Here is an 18,421-nt window from a genome sequence, read left to right on the forward strand (position 1 = left end):
AGCCTGCTTCCCTCTCTCTCTCTCTCTGCTTACTTCTCTGTCAAATAAATAAAATCTCTAAAAAAAACAAAAAACATGACCACAGCCTTGTTTCATCTGTTCTCCCCTCCCACTCCAAGATTATTTTCAACAGATCCCAGACAGCACATCATTTCACCTGAAAATATTTCAGTGTGTACCTCTAAAATATAGGGAATCTATAAAAAAATAAATAAGCAACTGCGATACTATCTTCACACTTTAAAAACAATGAACAGGGATGCCTGGGTGACTCAGTCAGTTAAGCGTCTGCCTTCGGCTCAGGTCATGATCCCAGGGTCCTGGGATGGAGCTCCACATCGGGCTCCTTGCTCAGCAGGGACCCTTCTTCTCCCTCTGCCTGCTGCTCCCGCTGTTTGTGCCCTTTCCCTCTCTCTCTCCGTCAAATAAATAAAATCTTTAAATATGAACCATTTCTTTTTTAGGATTTTGTTTATTTATTTGACAGAGAGAGAGCCAGCAAGAGAGGGAACTCAAGCGGGGGGAGTGGGAGAAGCAAGCTTCCCGCCACCCTACTCGGGGCTCCATCCCAGGGCGAAGGCGGACACTTAACGACTGAGCCACCAGGCACCTCAACAATGAACAATTTCTTAAGATCAACTATACAGTGTTCAGGTTTCCCAAATTGTCTAAATAAGCGTTTTTTACCCCCTTCACTTTGTTTTAAATCAAGATCTCACAAAAGGTTCATCTCTTTCCTCTCCTCTTTGCGATTTATTGCTGAAGAAAGCAGGTCATTTTTCCTGCAGAGTCTCCCACAGTCTGGGCTTTTCTGATCACATTCCCCGTGGTGCTGTTCAACATATTCCTCTGTAGATTTATTAATCCGTTAACTGCCTATTTGTTTCCTGTAAATTAGTGGTTAGATCTAGAGACTTGATCAGGCTCAGGTTCAATTCTTTTTTTCTTTCGTTGTTCTTTTTTTTTTTTTTTAGAGAGAGAGAGCACACGCCAGCTGTTGGGGAGGGGCAAGAGGAGAGGGAGAGAGACGACCTTAAGCAGAGTCCCCGCCGAGCATAGAGTCTGACCCTGGGCTCGATCTCATGATCTCACAACCCTGAGACCATGATGTGAGCGGAAATCAAGAGTCAGACACTTTACTGACTGAGCCACCCTGATGTCCTGGCTCAGGTTCAATTCTGTGGCAAAAATATATCATAGGTTGGTAGACCTGGCTGGCTAAGTTGGTGGAGCACGCAACTCTTGACCTTGGCGTTATGAGTTTAAACAACACGTTGCGCGTAGAGATTACTTTTTTTTTTTCAAAGATTTTATTTATTTGAGGGGCACCTGGGTGGCTCAGTCAGTGAAGCATCTGCCTTTGGTTTGGGTCATGGTCCCTGGGTCCTGGGATCGAGATCCACATCAGCAGGCTCCTGGGATCCAGCCCCGCATGGGGCTCCCTGAGCCTGCTTCTCCCTCTCCCTCTGCCGCTCCCCCTTCTTGTGCTTTCTCTCTCTGTCAAATGAGTAAATAAAATCTTTTTTTAAAAAATCCCAAATCATACAGTTAAAAAAAAAAGATTTTATTTATTTGAGAGAGAGACCATGCACGCATGTGCACAACTGGGGGGAGAGTGAGAAAGAGAGGGAGAAGCAGATTCCCTGATGAGCAGGGAGCCTGATGTGGGGCTGGATCCCAGGACCCCAAGATCATGACCTGAGCCCAAAGGCAGACGCTTAACCAGCTGAGCCACCCTAGGCACCCCTAGATATTACTTTAAAAAATACGTCAAACCTGATGCTACATACTTTCATCGGAGGCAGCAAATGTCTGGTTTCTTTTTGTGATGTTAGCAGCCTAGAATCATTGCCTAGACCCCATTAATTGACTGATGCCTAATGAATTTTAAGGAACAGAGGTGGCTGCAGTAGCTGTCTCTAAGTAATGCATTCATGAGAGCATTCCCTGGAGAATGTGTTGTTTGTTATTTCCGAGTCATGAAGCCAGCCTGGAAGCCTGTCCTGGTGGTTGCACTATGGGGCCAATCCCTGGCACTTTAGGGAACCTGGGGCTTTGTGTGTCTGGGTCAGCTCTGTGGGGTGTTATGACGGTCTTCCCCACTAGAGGACACTGTGGCTCCAGGACTTCACGTTGTTTCAGTCAGTGTTGCAACTCAGAGGCCTCTCAGGAGACCAAACCTTTGGCATGCATTTATTAGGCACCAACTGTGTGCCTCTTGTGTCAAAGGGAGAGATGAAAGAGGTCAAACACAAAGTCCTGTGGCCTTGCTTCCCAAGGTAGTTTCGTTGTATTTTCCTTTTAAAAAGAAACAGAGGTATATCTACGGCTGTTCACCCCCTACAGGGGTGGCTGCCTCCGGCTGTAAACTGCAAACCAAATTTGGTTACTTGGTGTTGGATTTTTTTTTTTTTAACAACTGTGATATATGGGCTTTTTGGAATGTGAATGTATCCAAAAAAGATGCCAAAGTGTATTCATCTCTGAAATAATTTATTCATCGATTCAACACCATGTATTGAGTACCCAGTGGGGAAAGGGAAGGAGAGATGACGCTTGCTCACTGAGAGCTCCTCTGTGCCAGGCACTGCCCCATCCTTTTTATCTACATCCTAGCAAGATGTGTCATTTTAGCCTCGTTTAAATCTGAGACAATGAGCTCTGTTGAACTAACTTGGTAAAGATTATCCTGCCAGACGCAGATGGAGGTCTGTGAATAAGTATGTCAGTTTTTCACCAACCCGCCTAGATGCTAGGCTGACAGCATGATACTAGAGGACAGAGAAAGTGTGGCAATTACAAAGGCCTCCTGTCCTTATGGAGGTCATGACATAACATAGACATTATGACAAACAGACACATGATCACAGGTCCCCTAACATGTGGACACCCTCACCACCTGCCGCCTGCTGCTGGGATGCTGCCTTTCTGCAGGGAGGAGCCCTCTGACCACCAGTGATAGGAGCCCCCGGGGCTCTGCAGGACTGATGCCTTTGTGGTGACTGCCCACTCACCCTTACCCCATCTGTCCCGTGACCCAGGCTTTGGGGGTGTCTCCCTGACTCAGACCATGACCACCAGCCCACCTGGAATGTTTAGCAAAACCAAGACAGAGATGACCTCCAGAGATTACAATCAGTAGTTACATGGAGGAGGAAGGCACAGGCAGGCACATGCATGATCAAGCAAAAGCAAGGAGTTCTTGAAAATTCTGTGCTAATGTAGCAAATAATTTAAGATGCCCTTCACCATTCCTCATATTTTCAAACCCACTTAACCATTCCCCCAGCCTTGTCTCTATGGCCTCAGAGTTCAGCTCTGGCAGCACCACTGAACCCACATCATGAGAGCCCAAGCTGTGTAATTGACTAAATGCAGTCAGATACATTAAGGAGAGAGAATGACAGCTGGCAGCTGGGAAAATGAACTAACGGGCTTCAGCTGGGAAAGAAGATACAGGTGGCAGGTGTCTAAAGAAACACAGGAGTGCTTGGAGAAGACCAATCCCGAAAGCCACTTCAACCTCAGGCAATCACAGCTGCGAGGTTCTGGGGAGAGGACAAGCGTGGGTGTGCTTTAAGCCAGCACCCTCCTCCGAACGAGCCCCAGGATAATGAATGAGCCATCAGCCGGCGCCTTTGCTCTCCGAGGAAAGGACCTCCCTCTGCAGACCGTCCCTCTGCAAATACAATTGTGCCTCAGGAACCATCTGGCAAATGTGTCCGTTCCTTCAGCGGTTCTGGTATTTCCCTGACTTGCAGCCCCTTTTTCTTGGATATAAATTGTTGCAGCAAGCCAAGCCAGCAGAATGCTTATGATGCTTCACAGGCTATCCCCGAGCCTGGTTAACCCCATGGTTCGCAGGCTAGGAGGCTGCTCATAGCGAATGGATATCTGGGAGGCATGCATTTTCTTCTGTGCTGTGCTTACGTATTTCGGAGTCTACTTGCAGGCATGTGAGCTGCAGACCACAAGCGGCAGCAACCAGATTGAGTGCACTTCCGTTGCAGGACGTCCTTCACGGAGAAGGGACAGGTTAACTCCATCTCTCCGCAGAGGACTTGGACAGCTCCCCAAGGAGCCACAACAGGCTGCCACAGCTGTAGGACAGATCACGTGCTCTGGCCACACACGGGAGGATGGCCAGCAACCCTGATTGCCAGCCGCCGGCCCCCATTTTGCACAGAGCCACGTTCCTCTTCTGACCCAGCCTGCTGGTGTGCGAGGCTGGAAAATTTGTGGGTCACCTTGGGGCCCCCTTGGGCCATCCCCCTATTTCCAGCCTGCTTCACTGCTTCTAGTTCAGAGAACAGATGGACTGGGAGACCAGGCTGAGCCATCACTCATAAGCCCCCTTACCCCCACCTGGAGGGTACTGGATTGTCGCAACAGGGTGGGAGAGAAAGCAGTCAGAGCAAAGCCTCCCAGAATGTCCCCATCACCTAACAACGAATAGGCAGTTTCTATGCAGCTTTACACCTTCCTGCCTTAGTACATGCAGTTCCCTCTGTCTTGAACGCATCAAGCCCTCCTCCACCTGGCAAACTCCTACTCGGTCTTCTAAGATCCAGCTCCAGCATCATCTCCTTGGACCCCCTTTCTGCCACCCCATGCTCGGCATACATGTCTACTCAGCACCGATAGCATTGTGCCGGAAGGGTTTTCTAGCGTGTCATCTCCACCTGTTCTAGAGCTCACGGTGGGCAGAAACTAGGTCTCATTCATCTCCGTGTCCGGAGCCTCAGTCTGCAAAGATGTTTATAGGCGCTGTTTTGGAATGGAAAGTCAGAGATCGTGGGGTTTTGAGATGGATTCTTCTACTGCAATCTCTTAGTCCCCAGGGTTGCATGGCTAAAGAGTGACAGGGCTTGGACCAGAACCCAGGTCTGCTGGCTCGTGAGCCTGCTCGCAAGTGCTAAGGAATCACACCCTGATCTGTATTCCCCCCATCCAGCCTGGGTGGAAGGGGTGATGGGAAGTGAACGGGCTTCTAGGCAAGCAGCAGGAGGGAGAAGGGTCCAGGGGACCCAGCTGTATTTCAGGGCTGGGGGAGAGGTCACAGTCCATCTAGTCTGACGTCCATGCTCATGGATGAGACAATGGAGGCCAACGGGGGAGGTGTTTGGTCAAGGTCACACAGCAAGCTGATGGCAGAGGAAGGAAGAGAATGCATGCCTCCGAATCCCCGGAAAAATCGAGATGGCCAAGCCCTCCTGACCAGCTGCTCTCCGAGGGGCAGGTCCCTGGAGTCCTCGACTCTTCTGGGCTTTTCTTTCCTTCTCCTGGTGGCACAGCACTTAAGTAGGGTGCATTCTGCATAAATAATAAAGAACACTTTCCTTCCAGGGAGGAAGGCTGCGTCTGGGCAGGCACAGTGACAGATGGTATTTACAATGTGCGCGGAGAAGTTCTCACACCGCCTCACTTGGGCCGCGGCTGAGAGATGGAAGAAACAGATCCGAGTGCCCACCGTCTCACTCCCCTACCCGCTGTTCCCAGGCGGTGGCGGCTGTGGCTGCTGCCGTGTCCCCATCATCAGAAAGCTTGCCTCATGAGCCCTAAGGCATTCTTCACTGCAGCCCCTCACCGCAGTAGGTGTGGGATTAACGATGCTCCTTCCCAGAGGAGGCCCAGAAAGCCCTCTGAGGCCAGAGGTTGGGCAGACTTCCCAGGAATTCTGACCTCTGGGATGCCTGCCTTTGGCCTGGAGAAGTAGCAATGGGGCAGGCTTATTCCTTGAGCAACACTTTCGGAGAGCTTTCTAGGTGCCAGGAATTGTTCTAGGAGTCACAGCCACGGCTGTAAGTGAATAGAACCAAGTCCTTGCCCTCCTGGAGTGTAGCCTCCATGGGAAGGCTGACCCTGGGCCTCGGGGCCGGGTTCTGTTTGCACAGCTGGCTGGACACCCTCATGGGAGGCCAGCACTGTGCTGAGGCGAATGAAGGCAAACCGTCCCCCTCCTTCTGGCGGGAGATTGCACAGGCAGCTTAAGAGAAACAAAGCACAGAAACAGACCGATGGCTTTTTCCCTAAAGCCGAAGCCACCCCCTGATGCATACTGGCCTGTGACAACAACGGGACAAGCCCTGCTTGAGCACCCTGGTTGAGCCCTGCCTGGCTGCCCTGGGGGAGGATCAGTAGCTGGGGCCAAGGACACTCACCATGTCGGCTTCCCCCCATCTCCCTTTCACTCTTGAAATAAGAAATTTGGTGAGAGGAATGCAGACCCAGACCTCCTCTGGCCCAGGGGTTTTTATGTCCACGTTTGTAAAAGGGAGGCAGTTGTACCTATTCTGTTACCTCAAAAAGCCAGCTTTGGGGGGACGAAATGGAATGACAGACCTAGGGGCACCCGGGTGGCTCAGTCAGTTAAGTGTCTACCTTCGGCTCAGGTCATGATCCCGGAGTCCTGGAATCGAGCCCCACATCGGGCTCCCTGCTCAGCGGGAAGCCTGCTTCTCCCTCTCCCATTCCCCCTGTTTGTGTTCCCTCTCTCGCTGTGTCTCTATCAAATAAATAAATAAAATCTTAAAAAAAAATAAAAGAATGACAGACCTAGAAGCGCTTTGACATACAGGCAGCAGGCATACGATTGTATCTTTATTATGCAGAAGGATCTTTTCTCCATAACATCAGACTCCTTGCTTGTTGGGGGCTGAGAGTAATAATTCTGTAATTAGACTTCATGTCCTATCAACAGACATGCTCTGTTTTTCATTAAACAGACATTTGTTCGGCTCCTACGGTGCGCAATGTTGCATATTGTGATGGATGCAAAACCGAACGGGCCATAATAGCCTCTCCTTCAAGGAACAGACACTCTTGGAGAAAGAAGATAAAACTTGGCTGGAGGAAGGAGTGGTCCCTTTGGGCCAGAGGGTTAAGGAAAGACTTTAGGAAGGAGGGACGTGCCTCAGACAGGGGCATGCGATCCAGCGAGGGGATGGGACCTACCTCTCGCATAAACCAAAGGTCCCACAGTGTCAGAGGCCCGAAGAGAGTCCAGAAGTGGCACCCTGGGGACCAGCCATGCCCCAAGGAGATGGCAGAGAAGGAAGCCAAGAGCCGGCAGAGCGGCGGACAGTTGCCCTGAACGTGTGGCTGGCTACATTTTGGAACTGGGAGAGTCTCCTCTGTGCCCTTCCGAGCTTTGCTTTCGGGAGCCCACGCCTCTCTTTGAAAGAGCTTGGTGTCTGTGAACCTAGACATCCTTCCGCAATGATTTAAGTGTCTCGGCAAATTGGGGGCCCCGGAGGGAGTGAGAAAGGAAGAGACGAAAGCAAAGCTGCGTTGTGCCTTGTGCTGTTTGATCTCCAAGACAGTGGGCAATAATGGAAGAATGTGGGAGCTAGGACGGAGGGCGGTTGGGTTCCAAGTGGCGGTCTCCTCCCTGAGCGGCGTCTGCTGTTGGGACTTGCAGGCTTCAAACAAGACTGGGGGATTCCTGGAAGACAAAAGAATTCAGGGCTGGGGCTTGGATCTCAGTCAAAAATAACTCATGTCTTCATCTCAGGCAGGCACTGGGCGGCCGCTCGGGGCTGTTTGCAGGTTTCTCAGAAGATCAGAGCGCCAAGTCATGAGAGGAGCCTATAAGGGTCAGCTTGGGTTTGCTTTAGGGAGAGAAAGGGCCTTGAGGGGACCATTACCGATCGAGGGAGACCTGAGAATGGGAAACTGCTGTCGGAGAAGAGGCCCAGGCCAGAGAAGTTCTGGAGAAAATCACACCCTCTCTTCACCCCCTGCTCTGCATAAGCCATTTGCTTTGGGTGGTAATTACAGCCCTTAATGTTCCTTCCCTGGCTTCTCATTAGCTCATGTGGTCCACAAACTCCTTGGCTCCCCTCACCCTGCTTCCCCCTCCCAGTGGCTCCCCCTGGCTTTCCAGGATCACCACTGGCAACCCATTGTTCTAGCCCCCAGGTTCAAAGCATCAGATCCTTAAAACCCACTCTGCCCTCTCTTGGTGGGTCCACTTCAGAGGCTCAGCCCCCAAACAGCTCTTCCTCTTCCCTCCTTCCCCGCCGCCCCCCACCCCCAAGCTGTAATCAGAAGATTATCTGATTTTCTCCTGGGAGGACAGGGTCTGGGTCTTCCTCCCTTTGTATTCTCAGCACCTCGGCCAGGGTCTGGCAAATAACAGATTCTTGCAATGCGTTGGTGAATTGCATCCTTGAGCTGCTGCCAACTTAATCTTCCTAAAATGCTGCTCCAGTCAGGAGCCATCCCTGCTTCTCCCATCGCCTGCTGAGCGAGGTCCCACCTCCTCAGCCTGGCACTCAAGGACTTTCAAGACTGGGTTCTCACCACCTGGCCACTTGGCACTCACCCTTGGAGCTGTTCTCGATGCTGTCAGTGGCTTTCCTACCTCTGTGCCTTTGCTGCGGTGGTTTCCCTCCACCCAGAAACCCTTCCACACGGTCTCCCCTAAAGCTCCCCCATCTTTCGAGGCTCATCTCTGAACGGAGTTTGGCTCTTCGGAGCTCAAACCGCTCTTCCCCAGACTCTCATCCTGTGCTGCAGCCACCTAACAAGACACGGTTAGGAACCATAAGAGAGGTCACAGGTGTGGAGCACTGACAAAATGAAGAGTAGGGTATCAATCAAAGCCAGTCAGCCCTGGTTTGCTGTCACCTCCCAGCAGACCTAGGGTTCTCTGAGAGCAGGGCCCGGAGACAGTCATCTAACAAATGCCTGCCCCACGGCAGCCACAGCAGCGGCTCAGTGAAAGTGGGCAGGCACCAATGCCCATTCCCTCCTCTGTCCCCAGTGTGACACTGACTGCACCAGTCCTCAGATCATCCCCGTCTGGGATGGCCCAAAAGCTGTCAGACAGCCTGGCCACTCCCATCCCTCTAAGGGGTCCCATTGGCTGCTGGGGAGCGGAGTGTCCTGAGCAGATTGCCTGGGCCCCAGGGGTGAAGCAGACTGGCTGGAGAGGTGGAGGCTACACTAAAGGCTAACGGAGGTTCACAGAGGAGGCTGAGTGTTACAGCTCATCTCCAAGGCCAGATGGCCATTCTCCTTCCAGCCAGGGCCAGGGAAAGGGGAGCTGTCTCCGGAAATGAAGGTTCGGTTAGTGGTGTGGAATTCTTTCCTAGGATACTTTCGTTGCGGGTGAAATGTTCCTAGGGCAGACAGAGAAACAAGACATCTTCCTGGAGACTTCTTGGATCCTCCCTCTCCTCTAATTGCGGCTGTGCTCATGACCTCTTCCTTGGATGGCATCTCCCATCTTCCTATGCTCAAGCCAGCCTCCTCCTGTCTATCTTCATAATACAGCTGAAGGATTTTTTTTTTTGAAGATTTATTTATTTATTTGAGACAGAGAGGGTGCATGCACAAGAGTGAGCATGCAGGGGGGAGGGGCAGAGGGAGAGAGAGAATATTATTAAGCAGTCTCCCAGCTGAGCCCAGAGGCCAACACGGGGCTGATCCTAGGCCCCTGAGATCATGACCTGAGCAGAAACCAAGAGTTGGTCGCTTAACTGACTGTGCCACCCAGGTGCCTCTGAAAGGATCTTCCTTTCTTTCTTAGAGAGTTGGGGAGAGAGACTGCATGTGCACATGAGCACAGTGGGAGCGGGAGAGAGGGTCCATTTTTTTTTTTTTAAGATTTTATTTATTCATTAGAGAGAGAGCACACAAGCAGAGGAGAGAGAGAGAGAGAGAGAGAAGCAGACTCCCTGCTGAACAGGGAGCCAGATGCAGATGGTTAGTTTGATCCCAGGACCCCAGGATCACGACCTGAGTCCAAGGCAGACACTTAACCGTCTCAGCCACTCTGGTGCCCCAGGGGGAGAGGGTCTTAATCAGATGCTGTGTTGGGTGCTGAGCCCTATGCAAGGCTCCATCCCAAGACCCTGAGACCATGACCTGATCTGAAAGAGTCAGATGCTGAACAGACTGTGCCACCCAGGCACCCCTGGAAGGATCATCTTGTATTTATTTCTGAGAGAGACTGAGAGAGCACCTGTGCTCGTGTGGGGGAGGGGCAGAAAGGGAGAGGGGGACTCTTAAGCAGGCTCCATGCCCAGCACGGAACCCAACGTGGGGTGGGGCCTCATGATACTGAGATCAGACCTGAGCCACAATCAAGAGCCAGATGCCTAACTGACTGAGCTCCCACATGCCCCCCCACGGGCTTGTCACACGAAGGAGCCTGCTGTCATGGACTGCCATGCCAGGTTGCTCCTACTAGCTCCCTGCCATATCATACTGCTTCCCGTGCCCCTAGAATGCCTTCCTTTCAGGTTTCTCACTTTCCTGGGTTCTGGGGACATACCCTTTAGGAAGACTTCTTGGAACCTCAAGAACCCCATCCTTTGGGTTTCTATCCCCCCTGGACTTCCCTGACTTTCTCCAGTTGAACAGTTTCTGGGAGGCAGGGTTCAGATCCTCTTTATGTCTGTATTCCCGAAGCTCTGTCACCGGCACTCGTAGGAGCTCCATCCATGTTCAGAGAACTGAGCCTGCTGGGGTCTCTTTCACCTGGGGGGATGACAAAGTTGGATCTGTTGATAAGAGATGCCTTCTTCCCCTCACCCCACCCCAGGCTTTCTGGACAGCTGGTCCAGTCCCAGAGATCTGAGTCTCCCACACAGGTCATGTAAATGATATTCCGGAGCAGTGGGGAGGAGGCATTGACATTGACCTCAGGGCTCCATGCTTCCTTTTGTCCTTCCAGACCCGTGTCTTTCCACAAAGAAGTAGGCCTCTCTTCTGTCCCCCTGAAGGCTGTTTTCAAAATCACACCCTATGCAGACAGTTTTATTTACAAGGAAATCTTGGCAGGATCTTGACTTGTTAGTAGAGTAGGAATGGGGGAGGGTGGTGAGAAACAAAAATAGTTGAAATGATCACACTTTCTGAAGCCGAGATGAAAATCAGTGTCTGTAGCAAACTCACCTAATTAGAACGGAGTTAATTTCCTCCTCTGTGTTTAAGGGGAATAGTCATTGTCGGGTGAGATGGTCACAGGTTGGATTCTGGGGCTGGGTTGTGTGTCTGCTCTATGGTGATGAGAGCATTAATTGCAACTTTCACTGTTGGAAAAGAGTCTCCTTTTCTGACAGGGAGAGAGAGGAGCAAAGACCAGTGAGTGGGTGGGTGTTGGGTGGTGGGAGAAGGACTGGTAGGGGACTGACTGACCAGGACTGAGCCCCTGCCCTCTTGGGAGAGGTGGCATTTGTCCTAGCTGACCACTGGACCAATCTGCAAGCAGAGCTTCTGCTTCTGGGAGACAATCTCCTGGGAGGGCTTTCCCACAGGGAACCAACACCCTTTTTTTTTTTTTTTTTTAATAAGATCCCCTCTTTCTCTGATCTAACTTCAGTACTACTTGCTTTAGTTTCTTTACCTCCCTTCTCCCAGTTGGGGCACCTCTCTGGGCTTGCCTCTGTCAACCTGGTCAAATGAAGCCAGGACACGGTCACATAACTCTCTTGTAGAGAGGGCAAGATTTAGGATTTGGGGTCCCGACTGTCCCTATCTCCTGAGTTCTCCCATCCCTGAATTACTGGGCGTATCTGGACCTCCCAGAATCTGAGACTGAGGGCAGGCGGAGAGATAGAAGGGTGTCAGGATCCCGTCCTCCCAGCATCCCGCCCCCAATTCACTCCCAGTTAACCCCGACGTTGCCAACTTAGGGAAAGCCTCACCCCTGCCTCCTTCGCGTATCTGCAGCCTCCAAAGGGATCATTAACCCGGTGGGTTTGGGAAGTGGGCATTGGACCCCACCCCGACCCCGAGACCAACCTGGGCCCGGGGTGAAGGCTGGCCGTAATGGGGCCACGGACAGCATAGCACTCGCCTCCGCAACCCCCCGCCCCGGGCGGTGCGGCCACTTACCCGCCAACCTAGCCGCAGCTCTGCCCCCTCCCCTCCCGGGGCCGCGCCGCTCTGACCGATTTGGCTCTGGTGGTGGCGCCCGGGGGCGGGGGACGGCGGTCCCCGGGAGCAGCCCCGCCCCCGCCCGCGCGCCGCCCCCGAGGAGTCCGCGGGGAGGAGGAGACTCCAGCGCAGAGCGGGGGCCGCGGGAAGCGGGAAGGGAGCGCGGGGAGCTGCGGGGCCGGGGCCGGCCCAAGGGCGCCCTCGCCTCGGAGCCGGGCGTGGGGGCTGGGGCGCAGGCGGAGGCCGGTGGGGCCGCAAGCGCGGAGAAGTTTGGCGGCGAGGGCCCGGGCGTCCCGGGTTGGCAAGGCGGCGGCGCGGGGGCCGGGGCCATGGGGGCGGGCGCGGGCGGCGGGGCCGGCGCGGAGGCGGCGCGGCGCGCACAGAGCCCCTGGAGCTGCGCGGCCGGCGCGGCGCAAAGTTAGCCCGGCGCCCCGGGACGAGCCCCGCAGCCGCCCGCTGGCCCTGGACCCTGCGTCGACATGGGCGAGCACCCCAGCCCGGGCCCCGCAGTGGCCGCCTGCGCCGAGGCGGAGCGCATCGAGGAGCTAGAACCCGAGGCCGAGGAGCGGCCGCCCGCGGCGCCGGAGGACGTGAGTGCCCCCTCCCCCGCCCGGGCAAACTTTCTGGGGGGCTTTAAAGGGGAGCTGCCCCCGTCTCGCCCCCGCGGGGCAACTTAGAGGTTTCAAGGTGACGCGGGAGCGCCCCGGATTGGCCGGGTCCCCGCGGGCGGGAGGGGGCGGAGGGACCGGTCTCCCCCAAACGCGCGCGCGCCACCCCCCGCTCGGGCTCCGCGGCTTCCCTGCGGGACGCAGCCCAGCCGCTGCGCTGGGGACTGGTCGGCGGCGGGAGCCCCCACTCCGCGGCTGGTGCAGTGCCCGGGACACGGCGTTTTCCCGCAGAGGCGGCCGCGTCACAGCAGTGACTCCCCCTCCCCTCCCACTCGCGACCTGCGGGCTCTCTGAGCCCGGGGAAGGAGCGGGCGCCGCAGAGTCCCCGGAACCCGGCAGCGCTGACCCGTCTGGCGACCCCCTCCTTCGCTTCCGGATTAGCTCCCTCCCGGCACCTGCCCTGTCGCGACACTGATTGAAATTCAAGCCGGCCCGGTCCCTGAACCCGGCCGGAGGAGGGAGGGGAAGAGCGCTGGGAGCGGTGTTGCTTCCAGAAGAGAGCCCAGGAGTCCCAGACCTTGTCGATGCCTGCGATGGTCCCCCGGGCGAGGATGGGGAGGGGCTGCCCCAGAGGGCTTCCCTGCCATCTGCTGCTGGAGTCTCCTTCCCTGTGGTCCGGGGAGCCATCGGCGGAGCGGACACTGGGGAGTCCTGGGAACTGGGATTGCTTAAGCTACTCCCTCCTGAGGTTAACCTGCATATAGAGGTGAAAAACTGGAGAGACACTCTGCCCTGCCCTAGCCCTCTCTCAGGGTATGGAAATGGAGAAGTCAGGACCTTTAAACCTACCAGTGGATGTGCCCCAGGGGCGCTTAACCTCTTGCCTCCCTGTTGGCCCCCTTGGTTAAACCTCTCACCTGCTTCTGGCTCCGAAGCTCTGTACTCACCAGGCTCGTGCAGTCAGCACTTAGATTCAGCCTTGGAGAGACTGTTTAGATTTCAGTGCATTTCGGAGACCCCTCCTCCCAAACTGCAGGCAAAGGTTAGTGTTCATTCAGGGCTGAGTTTTCCTGAATAGGGGGTCTCTGGCCCCCAGCAGGTCTAGACTGTTGCAGCAGGGTGGGTTCCCAGGTGTGGGAGTAGACGTGGACACGAGCTTTAGCAGAAGTTATTAGAGGCCCTTGGATAGATTTGGATGCCTTTATTTAGTAATTGCTGAGAATCACCCTTGTTCCGCTTAGCTTATCCCTCCTCCCGCCTGCTGGTCTCCAAGAGAGGGACATCCCCCCCTCCCCAACCTGAGTTCCCTCACTTTGCTTAGTGCAGACTGATTTGGGGAGCTCTTCCCAGGTTCCCCTGGTGTCCTGCGGTGGGTTCCTGAGTCTGGGCAGCAGCTGGGAAGCTATGTCAGGAATATCAGGGGGCTAGAGAGTCCGTGGTGATAAGTGTGTGTTTCTTTCTCTCTCTCCTCTTCCTCCTCTTCTGCATGGCCTCCCTCTCTACCAGCACTGGAAAGTCCTGTTTGATCAGGTATGTGAGCGGTTAAATCCCCCCACTTCCTTCCAGCCCTCCCCTCAATCAGTCTCCCTGCTTGCGTGGGCTTCCCTAGCTCTGCGCTCCTGAGACGGTGACGTGTGGTGAGGGCGTGGCTTAGTGCATCTCTGAGAGTGATCGACAGTGCTCTCCACTGCTCTCCAGGTTTCAGGAGTAGGCGGTGGGCTCCCCTGAGAGATCCTTCGATCCCTCCTCCTCCCAACTCTACCTCACCAGAGCTGGGTTTATAACATGTAGAAATGGCACAATACATATCGAAAGCCTGGGATATTCCCTATATGTGGGGAGGGGGGGTGGGTTGCAGCCGGGACTGGAGGTGTGGGGGAAGGGCTTAAGTTACTCTCCCTCTCCTTTTTTACCTCCACTTTCAAAGATCCATGGCCACTACTGAAGTCTACTCCGTGCTGTCCTTGGAGGGTGACTCACAGTATGGGCTCTTTTGCAGGCTGACTCTAACTTTGTGGAAGGGATGAGAGAGTTATGGGAAATGCATGTTATTGTTTGCAACTGGTAGTGTCTAGGTGTGGGGAGTGGAGGTGGGAATACCAACTTTGGAATCTGTCGATGGACATTTGACCTTCAGCAAGGAAACAGGTTCTTCGTTGCTTCGGGCCTGAGAGCTTTGGTGTATTCCCCCCTCTCTCTCCATTCCCCTACGCAGAGGAGAGGAGGCAAGGGATGTCCCAGCGTGGGGCGGGGGAGTAGTGAGTGCTGTGGTCCTGCAGTAGGCATGATCGCGCTGTGAACTTTGTGCAACTTTAAGAGCCCAGGCTGCTTGGGCCAGAGGGAACCTGTTGGGTTGAGTGAGGAGATGAAGCTGACAAAGTAGCTTGGACCAGACCTTATCCTGTTGTAGCAGGGAAAGCCTTTGAAAGTTTTTCAACAGGGATCCAAGCAATGCTTTGGAAAGGTCCTGTGTGCCAGTGGGATGGAGGTAGGGTGGATTGCAGGAGTGAGACGGGGACCTGCTGCAGTGAATGGACGTGGAGGATGGCAAGAGTGGGAAGGAAGAGGGATGTGGCAATGGGTGAATTGGAAGATCTCCCTGGACCCGTGTGGATGATCGAAATGCATAGATAACTTTGAGATGCTGAACCTGGAAGGCAAAAGGGAAAATCAGGGTGGGGTGGGGTGTTGGCAGAAATGACAGCTTTGGTGACAGACCAGTTCGATTCCAAGAACCCACCAGATGCAGGGACCTGAGTGGAACTGAGACCCAGAATTACAGCTGGAAAGTCATGGCAGGAGGGGGTGGGGAGGGTTGGGAGGCTGCTTGCCGATGTCATCCACATTAGCATGAGGCCTGGCTGTGGTTTGGGGAACATCCACAGGCTCCCGGCTCCCACCCCAGCGGGGCAGTGCAGCTCTCCCTCCGCTCCCACTCGCCACCCACTCTCCCTCCAGTTCCCGGGAGCGCAGCAGCTGCTGGCCTGCAGCCCTGAGGCAGGAGGGGCCGCCTGCTGCCACCGACACCAGGACCAGCAGGCTGCCAGCCCTTCACACCTCCCGCCAGATTTAGAAGCAGGACCTAGAACAAAGTGTATCATTCTTTTTCCCTCTGTGTCTGTCTTTCTCATTTGATTAATTTTCTGTGTATGTTTACATTTTAAAAGGAACTATTTGGGTGAATGGAGGAAAACTTTTAGTAGGAAGAATTTGGAGCGGAGAGAGGAGAGAGTGTGTGGAGAGAACGTGTAGCAACTAATATTCGCAGGTGGTCTGTGAAGTCCACTTTCCTCCACCGAAGGGAGGTCCCTTGTGTCACAGGGAGCATCCCCCTGCTTCCGGGAAGGCCCGCCGGGAAACTGTGCTAGACACACAAAATTAATTCTAGGAAAGAAACTCCCAGCGTACTCTGGGCAAACCATTGTTTTTCACAGTAAGTTCTGCCTTATGTCTATTCCCTGCCCATCACGTGGTGTTAGAAGCCCATTTCTGGGGGCACCCAAGGGGCACCGTTGGTTATGCATCTTATTCTAGGTTTGGGCTGAGGTCATGATCTCGGGGGCATGGGATCGAGCCCCACGTCCGACTGTACTCAGTGAGGATTCCGCATGTCGCTCTCCATCTAAAATAATAAATCTTAAAAAAAAAAAAAAGAAGAAGAAGAAGAAGGAGAAGCCTATTTCTGGCACATTCCTTGCTGTGGGTGATTTGTGTTTAAGGAGAGCTGCTCCTGAGCAGGGCTTGACCTCTGGCAGAGATCCAGTCCCTCTATGTTCCTTGCCCCTACATTGTGACGTTTTCCCCGGGACCATTCCCCAGGGGCACTAACTGGAGAGTAGCTATGAAGCTTCACAAAGGTGTATGCAAGTTCACGGGCAAGGGTGTTCAGAATTAGGAAGGGTTTTCCCTTTGCCTCTTCCCATGGGCCTGCTTGACGGTGGGACTTGAGGATTGGGGACCTTGGGGCACTTAGATAAGAACATTCGACTGGAGGTTGAGGCAGCCCCCTCAACCACCTTATCCAGAAATAGATAGCCCTGACCAGTCAAACTGTGGTCAGTGGAATGGGGTTCATGACACCTGTTGGAGTCCCTGTGAGCTGATGTGTTCACCTTCCAGAGGTCGATGGGATGAGAAGCTGGCCCTAGTAGGTCCTCCTTTCCTTCCTTGGTCAAGGGAACCCCAGTGGTTATCCAGTTTCAAACTGGGACCTGCTGGGACTTCTCCCCTGGGTTTTAGGGATGGGGTTATACCGGTTCCCTCTGTGCTATCTGGTTCTTCAGCACATGGAGTAGCTTTGATATAGCAGGAGGCTAATTAAACCCCAAGAACTAGAAGTCATGACCTTGGCCTGTTGGTCCTGTGTGGTCACCCCTCAACTAAATGGTCAGGATGCCTTTTGTGGGAGTTGGAAGTGAAGAAAACAGGTGACCCCAGTCCCTTTGAGGCCCCCCACCCAGTATTCTGGGAATTTGGCTGGCCTGCTCAAGCAGGAGAGTAGCATGGCAGCCCTCCTTACCCCACCTCTGACTTCTTCCCCGTGGTTCCTGGGAATTACCATAGGCAGGAAACCTGGAGGTCATCACTTCAACCCCCAGATGGTCCGTCATACGTTTTGTTTCCTATTTCTACATCTGCTTGAGGGAATTATCTTTTCATGAGCTTGGGATCTGAATGGTTTTCCTAAATATTAGATTTTAGTTTATCATTTTTTAAAAGATTATTTATTTATTTATTAGAGAGAGAGAGAGAGAGAGCAAGCGAGCAAGTGAGCACAACAAGCAGGGGGAGCGGCAGAGGGAGAAGCAGGCTCCCCCCTGAGCAGGGAGCCCGATGCAGGGCTCTATCCCAGCACCCTGAGATCGTAACCTGAACTGAAGGCAAACGTTTAACCAACTGAACCACCCAGGCACCCCATATTAGATTTTAAAGTTACCCAAATACAAATCTGTTGTCAAAGTGTACTATCGTGGTACAAAATGTCTTGTTTTTCCGTAGTTGAATCTGTTGAGCTTTTCCGCCGTGATTCCTCCTGTTGCTTTGGATCTGAGACGGTTTTCATCCCTCTTTGTTTTTTTAAGAGTTAGTTTGTTTATTTATTTATTTATTTATTTATGTAAGCAATTTCTACACCCCACATGGGGCTCAAACTCACAACCCTGAGACCAAGAGTCACATTCTCTTCCAACGGAGCCAGCCCAGTCTGCATCCCTCTTTAGATCTCATAAATATGCACTTCTATTTCTTACTGCATTTTCTGTGGCTAAAGAAATCATCTAACCCTTTACTCCAACCAAACCTTATTCCAATCCAGTTATGCCAGCACTTATTTTTTTTTTAATATTTTATTTATTTGACAGACAGAGATCACAAGTAGGCAGAGAGGCAGGCAGAGAGAGAGAGGGAAGCAGGCTCCCTGCTGAGCAGAGAGCCCGATGCGGGGCTCGATCCCAGGACCCTGGGACCATGACCTGAGCCGAAAGCAGAGGCTTTAACCCACTGAGCCACCCAGGCGACCCAGCACTTATTTTTTTTTTTTATATTTTTAAAAGATTTTATTTATTTATTTGACAGACAGAGATCACAAGTAGACAGAAGGGCAGGCAGAGAGAGAGGAGGAAGCAGGCTCCCTGCTGAGCAGAGAGCCCGATGCAGGACTCGATTCCAGGACCCTGAGATCATGACCTGAGCCGAAGGCAGAGGCTTTAACCCACGGAGCCACCCAGGCGCTCTATGCCAGCACTTATTAAGAAACATTACCTTAATGTGTTTGGAAAATTTAACACTTGGTAAAAAGTTTTTTTGGGTGGGTCAGTTTATTCTTTATCTCTCATCTATTGCACTGATGTTTGTAATTTCGCACAGACAATATGCCCTTCAGTCCTTGCTTTATGTTATTCCATAGGATCCTCTTTTTCCGGTTA

General features: G+C 53.2%; 1 protein-coding gene across 4 annotated transcripts in view; it reads left to right on the forward strand.

The window, feature by feature from the left end:
- Positions 1-12,368: 12,368 nt before the first annotated feature.
- Positions 12,369-18,421, forward strand: part of RHBDL3 (rhomboid like 3) — a gene marked incomplete at both ends in the record, with an annotated part of 46,322 nt that continues 40,269 nt past the window's right edge. For 2 of the 4 annotated variants that reach the window (XM_080825767.1, XM_080825768.1), the window contains 2 exons: positions 12,369-12,479; positions 14,004-14,027. In XM_080825767.1, the coding sequence (XP_080681893.1) occupies positions 12,369-12,479; positions 14,004-14,027 (135 nt within the window). The remainder of the gene's footprint in view (positions 12,480-14,003; positions 14,028-18,421) is intronic. The other 2 variants (XM_080825769.1, XM_080825770.1) reach the window with 1 other exon arrangement.

Source organism: Martes martes (genome assembly GCF_963455335.1).
Source record: "Martes martes genome assembly, chromosome: 16".
Classification (NCBI taxonomy): Eukaryota; Metazoa; Chordata; class Mammalia; order Carnivora; family Mustelidae; genus Martes; species Martes martes.